A 13773-nucleotide genomic window follows, 5' to 3' on the forward strand; every position below is an offset into this window, starting at 1 on the left:
TCGATGGCCATTATTTAAGGCTGAATTTAAATAATACTTCAAGATAAGTGCCCAAATAAATCAAATGATAACTGATTTATGATAATTACTTTATTAACAGATGTCTTTGAGCCAGTGTTTCCTTAGGACTTTTCTTATTTATGATTTCTTGTGTCTAGTTAGATCTCCCAACTGCCCACCCCATCTCACAATATCACAATATCAACAGCTCCCTCTAGTTTAGTAGCTCTTTATTCTATTATCTTTGTTTGCTGAAATCTAGTGGATCAAGCCAGGCATATAAACTAGTAACATGGAAGTGACGTTACGTGGTTTTGCGAAACAAACCACCTGTTTTTCTTATTAAAGCCGGATGTCACAGAGACTGAGCCAGTGTAACGCGTCTGTATGAGCGCTACTAAACCACAGAGCCTCGTCTTTTTGTAAACGCATCTTTCTTTGAAATTTTCAGTCGTATCTGTTGCAGTTAAATTGTTATAATGCAGTATTTTATTGTGAAAAACAACGAGGTGAGGCGTGATGAACCAAAATCCCAGTGGAATAGAAGTTAAGGTGTTTATAAGTCCTTTCTGTGCATGAGAGGCTTTAAGGTACGAGTCTGCATCGTCTGCATGATTGTGTCTGTGTTATGAAAATGACTTTGGTGAGCTCAGCTTTTCTTATCGTCTCGTTTACCATGACCCTTGTTTTTTATAGATTGAGTACTCAGCATGTGCGAGTTTTCTGTATTACCGTTTTATGATTCCTAAATTTTGAGGGCAAATGCAGCTTCTTAAGAGATTTCAGAGAAATAATGTATCTCTTCACCTGAGCATCATCGGTCCACAACGCGGAAAAAGCTTCCCAAACTCTGCAGCTGAATCTCTTTATGTGAAGTAAGTGCATTTGTTTGCATATATTAGCCCTCATGCAATATGAATATGTTTTGACTTTTGTGAAGTGTTTTAACGTTACGCACATTTTTCTTGCAGCCATTGAAGCTGCTCATAATTATCAGGCATGTCCCTTTCAGTTTCTTTTTGAATCAGCTGGCAAAAACTGTGTCGGCACGCTCAACGTTCCTGATCTTTAACTCTTGACTGTACTTTATTTCAACATCATTCAATAACAAAGCTGCGAGACATTCTTGTAGATTTTAAGTGTATGTGTGTGTGTGTGTGTGTGTGTGTGTGTGTGTGTGTGTGTGTGTGTGTGTGTGTGAGAGAGAGAGAAAGAGAGAGAAGGGGGGGGGGGGGGGGGCGACAACGGAGTACTGTACTTTCCGTTTATGTCCACTCCACGATTGCTACATCACACCATATGAGTTGTGATGTGTTTGTGTATGTATTATAAAGGCTCATCTGGGCTTCCCAAGGGAAATGTCAGAGAACTGACTTCACTTTTACCCGGAGAGAAAGAGAGAGAGAGGAATCTATTCTGACATAGAGCTTCTGAGGCACTGCAGCACTTTTGTCTTCTCTCTGTGTTTCAACACTTGTGTTTTGACTTTTTGTTTTTGTTCAACAGAACATGAATATGAGTACAGATGATCTGGATGTGAACAGTGGAATTGACTATGACCCAAACATTACCTATCACTATCGGATGAGCCTTTTGTGAAAAGAGGCAGTGAGGCAGTGTGGGTGGCACTGATGTATTTTCTTCTGTTCTGTTTTTGTCTCCACAGTATATGGACATGGCACAGCTGCATGTGGAAACTGATGGAATCTTAAAGTCTGATGACTATTTGGAATATGGCCAGAACAACACCCATGATTATGATTACGATGCAGCGAATACAGTGAATAACACTACAGTGTTTACAGTGTTTAACAGTACAGTGAATAATGTTCCTGTGGAAAGAGACAGTGAGGCAGTGTGGGTCCCTGCTCTGTATGCCGTAGTGTTTTTTGTTGGAATCCTGGGAAATATTATTCTCCTGACAGTTCTGGTTCAAAAAAGGAGACTGTGGAGCCTATCGGACACCTTTATTCTCCACCTGAGTTTTGTGGACATCCTCCTCCTGTTAATGCTGCCCTTCTGGGCTATACAGACAACTCCGCTTTGTGACTTGTTTTGGGGGATTTTCAGCCGGGTCTTTGGGGTCGTTTTCAAGGTAAGGACCAGATGTTGTGTGAAACAGAGACTGAAAGTGAAAGTAAGACATTTTCAGTGAAGCTGTGAGAAAGCTGAACAGAGTCATTGTACTCAACAGGATGACAGTGACTGAGTATTTAAAATTTATAAGGAAGAGAACAAGCTTAGAACAGCAGTTTAGTGTAGGAGAGAAGTGAAAGGGAAGAAATAAAGTGTAATTTTTATAGATGTTAGAGGTTTGTATCTTACACTAAAAGTTCTCCCTGTCTTCTTCTAGCTCAATTACTACTGTGGGATCTTTCTGCTGGTTTGCATCAGTCTTCAAAACTACCTCTCTGTCATCCATGACATCCAGTTGTATTCCCACGGGAGGCGCTGGTTAGTTCATATCAGCTGCCTGTTAGTCTGGCTTATCTCTGTCCTCCTCACTGCACCTGACTGGATTTTCCTGGTGGGTAAAAATAATTACACAGAAGATAATACTTGTGTTCACATCTACCCTCAATCTGGAACTGACTGGCAGTTGTGGTCACGCCTGCTACACCACATATTTGGCTTGGTGGTACCTGGACTCATGTTGATGATCTTTTGCTCACATATGCTACGGCAGCAGTGCAGCTGTAATGGCCTCCCAATCCAGAGAAATATCACCATCATCCTGTCTCTGGTGATCGTATTCTGTCTGTGTTGGATGCCGTACAACTTCATATTTTTTTTGGACACTCTCCAGAACAGTCTTCAGAAACATCCTCCTAACGATTCACATGAAAGTTCTGAAGGTTCACTAAAAACACTTCTTGTGGTCACCTCTGCTATAGGCTGCCTTCACGCCAGCCTGAGGCCTCTGCTGTGTCTCGGCCTGTGTGGAAACTTCAGGCAACACTTACTGGCCATGCTGAGATGTAATAAAACTGAACCAGAAGGCTCACTCTGGGATCTTGGTGTAGGCCAGAGACAGCAGCCTGATCACAGTCAGGTTCAACAGGAAGAGCTGGAACAAATGATGGTTGTAGAGAATCCCCTAGCTTAGTGAAGATGAACAGAGAAACATGCTCTCTTCTGACGCAGATGTAAGTAGAACAACTTTACACTCCTGAGAGGAAGTGAATGCAGTTTCATGTCATGAGTTCAAGGGGTGGAGGATGTTATTCTGTGTAACTGACAAACAGATGAAAGTATCTGTATGATCAAGACGACGAGCTGAAACAGATGATGGCTGTAGAGAACCAGTCAGTTTAGGGAAGATGAACAGAGAAACAGACTCTTTAGTGAGAGAGCTCACATGTGAGCATGATGATGTTACTGTCATGGTACTGGGTCATCGACCCACAGTTTTGAGTTTATTTAGGTCCATGACGTATTTTGTAGAATGTGTTTTTGCATTGTTTGGTCTTGTTCTTTCTTTATAGAGTTATTGCTATTCTTATGTTCAGTTTGAAGCCCTGATGCTAGTTTGTAGTCGACTGAGGTTTTTTTTTTCCTTTCGGGTCCTGTTTGCCTTGGTATTGCCTCTGTGTGTCCTCCTCAGTATCTCCTGTGTTATTTTGCCTCCCAGTGGAGTCTGTCTTGTTTTGTTTATTTGCCTGTTTCCACAGGCATGTGGGCATCTGTGTGTGTGTCTGATTTCCCTCACCCTCTCTGACCCTCACTCTCTCACCCTCGTTCTGTGTCTCCTTAGTCGTGTCTCTGAGTTTCGTCTCCCTTTGCTTACATGTCCTTGTCTTGGTCTCTGCGTGAATGTAACTTCCTGTTTTATTTTGACAGTACCTTGTCTCATGTGTGTTATGCTCAGTTTGGCTTCCCTTGTTTTGTTAGTCAGATTTGTTCCTGATGTCTTTCCACCTGTTGTCCATCCTCTCCTTGTATTTAAGTCCTCAGATTGTTTCTGTTTGTTGTCAGTCTTTATGTTGGTCCTGCTGTCATGGAGGCTGAAGGGCAGCACTGGTAGTCACCAGTATTTTTAGTTCTTGATTTCACTGTTGCAGCATGGGTACTGGGAATGTGCAGACAGGACACCGGATGACAACAGCATGTAGTGTTGTTTGTTTTTGTTGGCAGATTTTAATCCTGCTCTAAATGCTTAAAACTGAGGACTAGCAATAAAATAAGTCTTCATTTAAAATGTTTACTTTTTTTTAATTTACGTAGCAGATTTTTGCTCAAAATGTATGTTTATGTCTAAAACATTTTTTGTAATTTTGCACATGTTACAGTACACATTTCTAAGATTTAACATTTTTACAGTGTTAAGTTTTTTGTTTGTTTTGGGGTTTGTTTGTTTTTTACAGCTCAGCAAATTAAGATTCAGAAACTCACTAACATACAACCAAAACGCTTTTTAGATCAGTAATGGCACGTTCAAATTACATGCATTATTATTATGTCACTTAAATTAAGTGGAAAAGCTGTTGTGTGCTTTGTGTTTTACAACCTTACATATATACTTGTAAAGGATAACCACTGAGAGGCTATAAGTCAGGAAAGGTAGCTGTGCAAGTGGCTACTTTTAGCATCACACCTGACACCGTTTCTCCCAGAATGCACTGTTAAGATTCTTTCTGTGTCTCTAATATATCTCTTATGTCTTCTGCAGATATGCTTTGATGTTAATTATTTCCTATATACCCAAATGTACCAAATACTTTACAGTTATTCTGTTATTGTCAGTCTTATACACATTTTTGAAGCAGTGTGAAAACATGCTAAATGAATTGTGCATACTAAATGTAAATTTAAATGTGAATTTAGTGCATAATTGTGAAATAAAAGGAAAAAGATACATAATGTTCAATGGTTGATGTGTATTTGACAATATATGTTTTGATTCTGGGTTTTTTGTTGTTTTTTTCTTCTTTTCAGGGTCCACAACCAAGCTGATAAAACTGTGTTAGCTGGAAACAAACTAAAGCTCTTTGTTTTTGTTGGTGAATTCTTTATTATAGAAAATTGCATGTGGCTTCATGTTTACCTGACGTGCAAAAGAGCCCCAGGTTGGTACTGTCCCATGCCTAGACACGATGGGACAAATGCATCAGGGTATTTGGCATTTAAACAAAACAAACAAGTTTAAAAAAAAAACAAAAAAACTGCCATATCAAATACGCAGATCCACTTGCTGTTATGGCCCTTTAGAAAATAAGAGTGTGGGAAAATATCATCTATATTGTAGATAAGTCACTGACACAAAGTTTGGAGCTGAGATGTTTTGGGTATGATGATGGAAAGAGAAACCTCAGAAGAGTGATTCAGCTCTAAGCCATTGCAACACAGGTGAACTCGCAACATTTACCTGCACCACCTGCCACATCTAACATTGTTAGCTCTTACTAAGTGTAAAAATACACACTTAGAGGTAACCATAAATAAACAAATAATGAAAACTGTAACTTAGATATCAACTCAGATATTTCATGAATGATATCACTGCAACAATCCAGAAATGTTTGGAAATACCAGGTTTAATGTTTTGTTTAATAATGTCATTATTTTTCTGTTTAATATTTTTATCAAAAGTATTTTAAAAAACTTTGAAGTACATCAAAATTAGAGAGTGCTTAAGACATTATGATGAACACTCAGTAAATCCTGAGTTGAAATCAATGGGCAAAGTCTCCAGACTTTTGAAGAGGTCTTAAGCATGCTGTGTTTATCGCCAATAGTTAAAGTGTCCAAATAAGCATCCAAAGATGATGATGGCTCACAGTTGAGACTTTATTTCAATAGCCTCCTGAAACCCGTAAGAAAAGCACATTGATATTTAGACTTTTTTTTTTTTCAGATAATTTGTATTTTGTGGTTCAAAGAAACATGTTGCATCTTTTTCTTTTTCCAAATTGTTATTTTTTGAATCTTCTGTACCTTGTAGCTGACATCAGGTCTGGCTTGATTACAGAATTATGTCATTTAATTAGACCTCAAATTATTTTTGAGGGGATTTCTTTACTTGTTTACTTAGAATGGTGAAAGTGTAGTCATACTTAGTGTTGTCAGCAAATGAGGTGGATGACGGTCAAACATTAGAGTAAGAAAGTAAAGGCTCAGAAGAGGGCGTACCAGCTTTTGAGCCTGAAAAGAGGGAACATGATGGCCTCCAAAGTCCATTGTGGCTAAGAAGTAGTGTACAAGCTAGGGCTCTGAAATTGTGACGTTTGGTTTCTCAACTGGCATATAGGCACTGACCTGTGCAGGGAATCAACCCAGTTTCAGTATAGTTGAAAGTTAACTGACAAAGACAAGAGGCTCACAGTTCAAAGCACTTTTACCATATATCCTGTTAATCAAAGACGATAAAGGAAGCAATCAAACTCTTAGCTGGTGTGTGTGTGCGTGTGTGTGTGTGTGCGTGTGTGTGTGTGTGAGCCCTACAATTAATGCTTGTTATTATGGATGGTATGGGTGCTGGCACATTGTTCCTGCTAAGGCACCTTAAAAGCTTATATGTTTTCCTCTGAGCTTTCACCTTCCTGCTCTAATGCCTTGCCTTCCTCTACCTCATGACAGCAGTAAGTCTGACTCCCCTTCCACAGTTTCAAGTAAAATCTGCTTCACCCTCTGCTTTCTGAAGTGAGGACATATAGGTTGGAAATGATGGTACATTTCTGAAATCCTATACTTAGCTACTAAGAGTTTCAAATTGAAGAAACAATTTGAGTTTTGGCAATAGAATCATAATATCGGCAAAACAATGTATCTGCTTCCCTTCTGGACATAAAATGTGCACGCTGCAATTCCCATCATTTTGAAAAGAAAGTCTATGTAGTCTGTTAGCTCAACCCCCACAAATGTGTTGTTAATTGAAAGCCCTGGATATCACATTGACACTACAGCGGGATTCAAAGATCATATAAATGTCCCCAACAGAGGACAAAAATTAAATTCTGGGTTTCGGAGGATAATAAATGTGAGCATAATTTATTCTCAGAAGCCACTATAACTAGATAAAGTTAAGAAGACAGAGGACCACACATTGAACAAATGAAATGAAACACACTGAGTGCTGCATTGAGTTAAAACTTAATATTTACAGTAAAGCTGGGATTCCTGTTTAGGACCTTTCTTTTAGAAAAAAAAAAACAGACCTTTGTGTCAAAATAGCAAAGTCAGATATAAAACAGTCCAACTAAATGAATGAACAAAGATATGGTCATTCATGAACATCACCAGGCTAAAAAAAGATAAAATACTCCCGTAAAGACCATATTACTACATACGTACTTACATGCACATCATCACACATAGTTAGATTGCAGTGGAGCGCCCTCTGCTGGATTTGGGTTAAACGGCAGACATCTAAACTTTTTTTTTTTAACCTGACACGTTGTATTAGCATGTTTACTCATTGACTTATTTCCAATTTTTCCAGAAAAAAACATTTAAAAACGAAGAAAGGCTTGAGAATTTTTCAAAGTATTGCATGTTATAAATATTCTGACACCTGCACCAACAAACAACAGCTGCATTCGTCTTGGCCAGAGACTGCGGAAAATGACTTTTGAGATGGTCATGTTAGAAATCAGTTTAATTAAAATAGCTAATATGAAACTTACATTAGTGTCTCTTTCACAATTAAAGTTAGATTGGCATCATTTAGATATTTAGCTCTCTACTTCATTCTAATTATCTGCTACACTCTTAGGTTTGTTTAAATAGCATCACTTTAAAAATGAATGAGTGGAGTTAGGTAACTCCAGCCGGCCAACCCATCTCACAATCTCAACAGCTCCCTCTAGTTTAGCAGCTATTTATGCGATGCTTTGTCTGTTTTGTTTCCTTCTTTTCAGAAGCCTGAATCAAGCCAGACATCTAAAGGCGAGACACGGAAGTGAGTTGGGGGCGACCTTCAAAACAAACCACCTGTTTTTCCACATTAAACACGGAGGTCACAGAGAATGAGCCAGTGTAGCCACTGTAAGGTGTCTGTCTGAGCGCCACAAAACCACAGAGCCTAGTCTTTTTCTTAAATTCTCTTTCTTTTGGATTTTCAGTCGTATCCGCTGTAGTATAATTATTATACAGTATTTTATTTTGAAAAATAAAATATTGTATTTCGCGTATTGTATTATTTGACTGAAGTGGCAATTTGCGAGCGAGGTGACGTGTGATGAACCAAAACAAGTCAGTGGAGTAGAAATTAAAATGTTTATAATTCCTTTATGTGCGTGACACGTTTAAAGGTAGCAGTTTGTGTGCGGGGCGTGTCTCTGATACGTGAACTACTGTGGTGAGCTCAGCTTTTTTTTTCACCGTCTCCTTCTAAGTTACGTCTGCTCGCCGGAGCGCTTATGTTTGTGGATCTACTTTCAGCGTATTGTTCTGTAATTACAGTTTTATGATTCTATAATTTAACTGTGTTTGGTTGCTATAAAGAACGCTATCGCGCGTTTTTCAGTTGTACTTGACAGGCGTCGGACAGCTGCGGGAGTTCGTCTGTGCTCCCTCCAAAAACACCCGACCGGTAGTCACCCTTTAAAACGGAGTGACCCGAGGTTGAAGCGGTAGGCTATGCGCGGGTCCTGTTTTTAGTATCATCGACCTACAGCGCGCAGAAAGCTTCTCAAACTCTACAGCCGAAGCTCTTTATGTGAAGTACGTACATTTATTTGCATATATCAGCCCTCCTACAGTATGTATTTTAACATGAACATTTTACTGGCAGCCATGAAAGTTACTGATTATTCTGTCTACTGTCTGTTTGCAATAACTGTGTGCGCAAGCTTAGCGTTCCTTATCTTTAACTCCTGACTCTTCTGGTTTTGTAGAAGCTTTATTTTAACAACGGTAAAAAGCAAAGCTGGGAGGCAGTTTTATAGATTAAAAGTGTGTGTGTGTGTGTGTGTGTGTGCGTGCGTGTGTGTGAGTGAATAAGGAGAACTGTACTTTCCGTTTGTCAGCCCCACAATTGCTACATCACAACATGTGAGTTGTTGTATGTTTGTGCATTTACTATAAGCTGGGCTTACCAAAGGGAAATTTCAGGGAACTAACTTGACTTTTACCCAGAGAGAAAGAAAGAGAGGAATCTATTCTGACATAGAGCTTCTGAGGTACTGCAGCATTTTTGTCTGGTCTCAGTGTTTCAACATTTTTGTCTTCACAGGTCACGAACATGGGTGATCTAGATGTGGATCTCGATGGAATATTTAAAGAGAATGTCACATTTCCTGAGGAGGACTATGAGTATGAGTATCCAGGGGATGAGTCTTTTGTGAAAAGAGGCAGTGAGGCAGTGTGGGTCCCTGCTCTGTACTCCATAGTGTTTTTTGTTGGAATCCTGGGAAATATTATTCTCCTGACAGTTCTGGTTCAAAAGAGGAGACTGTGGAGCATATCGGACACCTTTATTCTCCACCTGAGTATCGCGGACATCCTCCTCCTGTTGATGCTGCCCTTTTGGGCTGCACAGACAAGTCAGCCTTGTGACTGGTCCTTGGGCATTTTCAGCCAGATCTTTGGGGTCGTTTTCAAGGTAAGGACTAGATGTTGTGTGGATCAGATAGAGACCGAAAATAAAAGCAAGACATTTTCAGTGAAGCTGTGAGAAAGTTGTTTTTGTTTTACTGTACGCCATCATTTTTCTGCTGAATTTAGTTTCTTGGCAGAACGTGCAGAACAGAGTCATTGTACTCAACAGGATGACAGTGACATCTGCTGAGTATTTAACATTTTTAATGAAGAGAACAAGCTTAGAACAGAGTTTTAGAGTAGGACAGAAGTGAAAGGGAAGAAATAAAGTGTAATTTTTATAGAAGTTAGAGGTTTGTGTCTTATACTAAAAGTTCTCCCTGTCTTCTTCTAGCTCAACTACTACTGTGGGATCTTTCTGCTGTTTTGCATCAGTATTCAAAACTACCTCTCTAGCATCCATGGCATCCAGTTGTATTCCCACGAGAAGCCCTTCTTTGTTCACATCAGCTGCCTGTCAGTCTGGCTTATCTCTGTCGTCCTCACCGTACCTGACTGGATTTTCCCAGGGGCTAAAAAGGACTCCACAGAAGAGAAAACATGTGTTCATATCTACCCTCAGTCTGGAACTGACTGGCACTTGTGGTCACGCCTGTTCCACCACATATTTGGCTTGGTGCTACCTGCGTTCATGCTGATAATCTTCTCACATATGCTATGGCGGCAGTGCAGCTCTAATGGGGCCCGAATCCAGAGAAATATCACCGTCATCCTGTCTCTGGTGGGCGTATTCTGTCTGTGTTGGATGCCGTACAACTTCATATTTTTTTTGGACACTGTCAAGAACAGAGTTCAGAAACATCCAAATGATTCACATGAAAGTTCTGAAGGTTCACTAAAAACACTTCTTATGGTCACATCTGCTATAGGCTGCCTTCACGCCAGCCTGAGGCCTCTGCTGTATCTCGGCCTGTGTGGAAACTTCAGGCAACACTTACTGGCCATGCTGAGATGTAATAAAACTGAACCAGAAGGCTCACTTTGGGATCTTGGTGTAGGCCAGAGACAGCAGCCTGATCACAGTCAGGTTCAGCAGGAAGAACTGAAACAGATGACGGATGCAGAGAGTCCGTTAGCTTAGTGAAGATGAACAGAGAAACATGCTTTCTTGTGACTCAAATGTGAGCAGAGCAACTTTACACTCCTGAGAGGAAGTGAATTCAGTTTCATGTCATGAGTTCAAGGGGTGGAGGACTTGATTCTGCGTAACTAACAAGCAGATTTTTATATATAAAAAATGACTCTCACATTCCGGACATGCATCATGATGACATATGCTCACCCAAAAGGGTTAAAGTAGATACCTATATTTTATTTTTGAATTATTTAAAATAAAAGTATTTCGTTTTTTATAAATAGTAAAAAATTTGTGTTGTCAATTAACAGTTTTCAACACAGTTATCATAAAGCTAATATCATAATCGTTGAAATTCAGTGTAATGCAAGTTGTTATCTTTGGCAGTGTTATTGACATCGTATGTTAAACAGTCCCAAACAGTTTATAACTTTACCACCATTAAAACAATTCACTGTTTAAGCTTTCTCTCTATGTGCTCTCTTTGACTTGTCTTGAAGCAGTAAATCCCGAGATTGCGTAATGACATGTCAGTGTGTGATTGCTTTGCAGTTAAGGAATTTCCCCTCAGGCCAGTTTTACTTAACTTTAAAAATCATTGTTTCTGGGAATGTACAAATGTGACACAGGAAGAAAAGAAAAAAAGTGGTGATGTCATCAGTCAGGTGACAGAGCACAACGGTGGAGGAGGGGCTGCACCCTTTTCATAGCTTTCTATTTACAGTCATCTGAAGACGTATCTGTGTTTGGTAGCAAGAACTGTGTGAGGCTTTGTGAATAGAGCCAGCTGACAGAAAACCAGCAGACCAGTATGTGGGAGAAGAACAGAAGTTAGAGAAGATAAAAACTTATTGTGATGATAATAGTCTGTGTTGTGCTGCGCACACACACAAAAAACCTGTGGTTTTATGCTTTCACACTGCTCAGCATGTCATGACCTGCCATGCTTGCCTGGTTTCAAATCCTAACAATCTTGAAAAATGTAACTATGTCCAGAAATAAATGTACTTTCAGTACTGAGTGTTCTTCTGAAAACTCGCTGTAATTTCACACTTGAATATATTCCGTTTCCTCGTTTTGATGCACTCCTTCCTCTCTTTAGTGTTTTGTGACTCCAGAGAGTCTGTAAGAGCGCATGATGCAATAAAAGAAATGGTGGTTGTCGAAAGCAGGAGAAACTTTCTTCATGTTTAAGATGTGGTTTACAGTTTTCAGCTGCACCTCAAGCATTATTTCCTGCTTCAGCTTATCTGGCAACTAAGATAGAGAAAACCAGCTAATCAGGTCTTTTCTTTAATGAGTAACAAATCTGGTATCAGCATCAACATAATCTTTGGGAATAGAGTCCAAAAGAGAAAGAGAAAGTCTTTGTATACAACTTGATATAATGTAAGCGCACTTAGCAAAAGTACCATATGATTAACATATATCCAGGGCTAGTTGACCCTGTTTGGCTGTGTGCAGACAGTGTCTTTAAATGTCTTTAATCCACCATACTCTGTTGCTTTAAGACTGACATGTTTATAGTGTAGACATAGTGACTGTGGTTGTCCACATGTTTTTCTGAATGTCAGTCATGTGCATGTCAGTTGTTTTGGAGAAGTGAGTCACATGTCACATTATATCTCATTGTTTCCATCTGTTACGTAAGATCTCTGTCACTGAGCCAGTGCGTCTACCCTTCATTTTTATGGTTTCAGTTTCCAGTTAAAAACATGTAAGCTGTTGCATGTGAGTTTAATTTTTTCTGTATCATTCTTACATGCATTCTTCATCTGTTTGTCAAAATAGGTCATGAACTTAACTTAAAAGCTTCTCCTCGGTTTACACAGACCATTCTAAAAATTTAATATATACAGAAAAACAGAAGGAAGAAATAGACCAAAATGTTGCGCAGTCTTCTGTCACGTCAGTTGACATGTACTGAGTAAAGACTTCATGAGCAGAAGACAAACAAGTCACACAGTGGTTTCATAATGTGATTTGAATGCTGCTTTTTTTGTTTAGATAATGCTTAAAGCAGGTAGAAATAAGCAATTAATGGATGCACCATCTTAATCCCAGCTGCTTTATCTTTGCAGGCTCCTCTCCTGCACTGAACTCTATACTGTAAACATTAAATATTGGGAGTCGTTATAATAAGCAGAGTAATGGTATGTGTAAACAGGAAAGTTCCCTTCAGCTGAATAAGATTGTAGAGCAGCATATATACTGACAACCAATAAACTAACCAAAACAATAATTTACTCATTTTTTTGTTCTTTTAAAAAATGTTTTTTACAGGTTTATTTTGTCAGCAATTATAACAGGTATTTCTCTGATTTTACTTTTTATTTATTTAGCAACAAAATTGTTATTACCACAAATATAAACTCTGGGAAATAAAATTCCTCAAAAAAGAGCCAAAAGCTTTTACTGAGGAGTAGCATTTTTTATTTAACTACCTTTAAACTCACCAACAAACATGTTCACTCATTTAAGTGTTCATTTTACATTTTTATTTTGCTTTTGCTTTGAAGTTTTGTTAAAAATGTGTGTTTTATGTCTAAAATTGCTTTTTAGAAACATGTTCTAACACATCTCAGATTTTGAATTTTCCAAACTGTTAAGTTTTTTTATACAGCTCAGAAAAACAGTTTGTTTAACATAAAAACATTAAAATAGTAGAACGTTGTATAACAGTAAGAGTAATGGTGGCCTTCATTATGGTTTTAAAATCACCAGCGATAGACAACATTTCCAAACTGCATTATAGGCCACAGAAATTATGCAATCCCACACACAAAAACAGCTGAAGTAATTCTGGGAAGTAATTATAGACCTATGCATACATTAATTATACTTGTATAGGAGAGCCACAGAGAGTCAAGTCAGAAAAAGTAGCAGTGCCAATGCCTGTAATTTAAGCCTCACACCTCATCTTTCTTGCGGTGTGGACTGGAAAGAATCTCTCTGCATGTCTAATATATCTCTTTAAATCTTCTACAGATTTGATTTCTTGTTAATTAATTCCATATATTTCAAAATGTAGTAAATATCCATATTGTTTACAGTAATTTTGTTGGTTGGTTTTAAAATGCCATTTTGAAGTAATGTAAATAAAGTGTGTGTAGTAAATTTGAATTTTGAAAGATGTGGTGTCTGAATGTTCATTGGGTTGA

General features: G+C 38.7%; 2 protein-coding genes across 4 annotated transcripts; both read left to right on the forward strand.

The window, feature by feature from the left end:
• The first annotated feature begins 524 nt into the window (after positions 1 to 524).
• Positions 525 to 4121, forward strand: LOC134637224 (C-X-C chemokine receptor type 3-like). The gene is made up of 3 exons (XM_063487595.1): positions 525 to 590; positions 1667 to 2095; positions 2354 to 4121. The coding sequence occupies exons 1-3, from the start codon at positions 576 to 578 to the stop codon at positions 3104 to 3106; spliced, it is 1197 nt and encodes a 398-aa protein (XP_063343665.1). The 5' UTR covers positions 525 to 575; the 3' UTR covers positions 3107 to 4121.
• A 4010-nt stretch (positions 4122 to 8131) lies between these two features.
• LOC134636650 (C-X-C chemokine receptor type 3-like) lies at positions 8132 to 12274 on the forward strand. 3 transcript variants are annotated; one of them, XM_063486729.1, is made up of 3 exons: positions 8132 to 8190; positions 9173 to 9541; positions 9872 to 12274. In XM_063486729.1, the coding sequence occupies exons 2-3, from the start codon at positions 9182 to 9184 to the stop codon at positions 10616 to 10618; spliced, it is 1107 nt and encodes a 368-aa protein (XP_063342799.1). In that variant the 5' UTR covers positions 8132 to 8190; positions 9173 to 9181; the 3' UTR covers positions 10619 to 12274. The 3 variants fall into 3 exon arrangements, with proteins under 3 accessions (XP_063342799.1, XP_063342797.1, XP_063342796.1); XM_063486727.1 differs by lacking the exon at positions 8132 to 8190 and adding an exon at positions 8199 to 8296; XM_063486726.1 differs by lacking the exon at positions 8132 to 8190 and adding an exon at positions 8215 to 8661.
• The last annotated feature ends 1499 nt before the right edge of the window (positions 12275 to 13773 follow it).

The sequence above is a fragment of the Pelmatolapia mariae genome, linkage group LG10_11 (assembly GCF_036321145.2).
Source record: "Pelmatolapia mariae isolate MD_Pm_ZW linkage group LG10_11, Pm_UMD_F_2, whole genome shotgun sequence".
Taxonomy (NCBI): Eukaryota; Metazoa; Chordata; class Actinopteri; order Cichliformes; family Cichlidae; genus Pelmatolapia; species Pelmatolapia mariae.

What these genes read in the sequence shown, in the direction of transcription:
- LOC134637224 (XM_063487595.1), top strand. An exon ending in TCTTTGGGGTCGTTTTCAAG is followed by an intron (nt 2,096 to 2,353) that starts GTAAGGACCAGA and finishes GTCTTCTTCTAG; the next exon opens with CTCAATTACTACTGTGGGAT.
- LOC134636650 (XM_063486729.1), top strand. Translation starts at nt 9,182, where the DNA reads ATGGGTGATCTAGATGTGGATCTCGATGGAATATTTAAAGAGAATGTC. An exon ending in TCTTTGGGGTCGTTTTCAAG is followed by an intron (nt 9,542 to 9,871) that starts GTAAGGACTAGA and finishes GTCTTCTTCTAG; the next exon opens with CTCAACTACTACTGTGGGAT.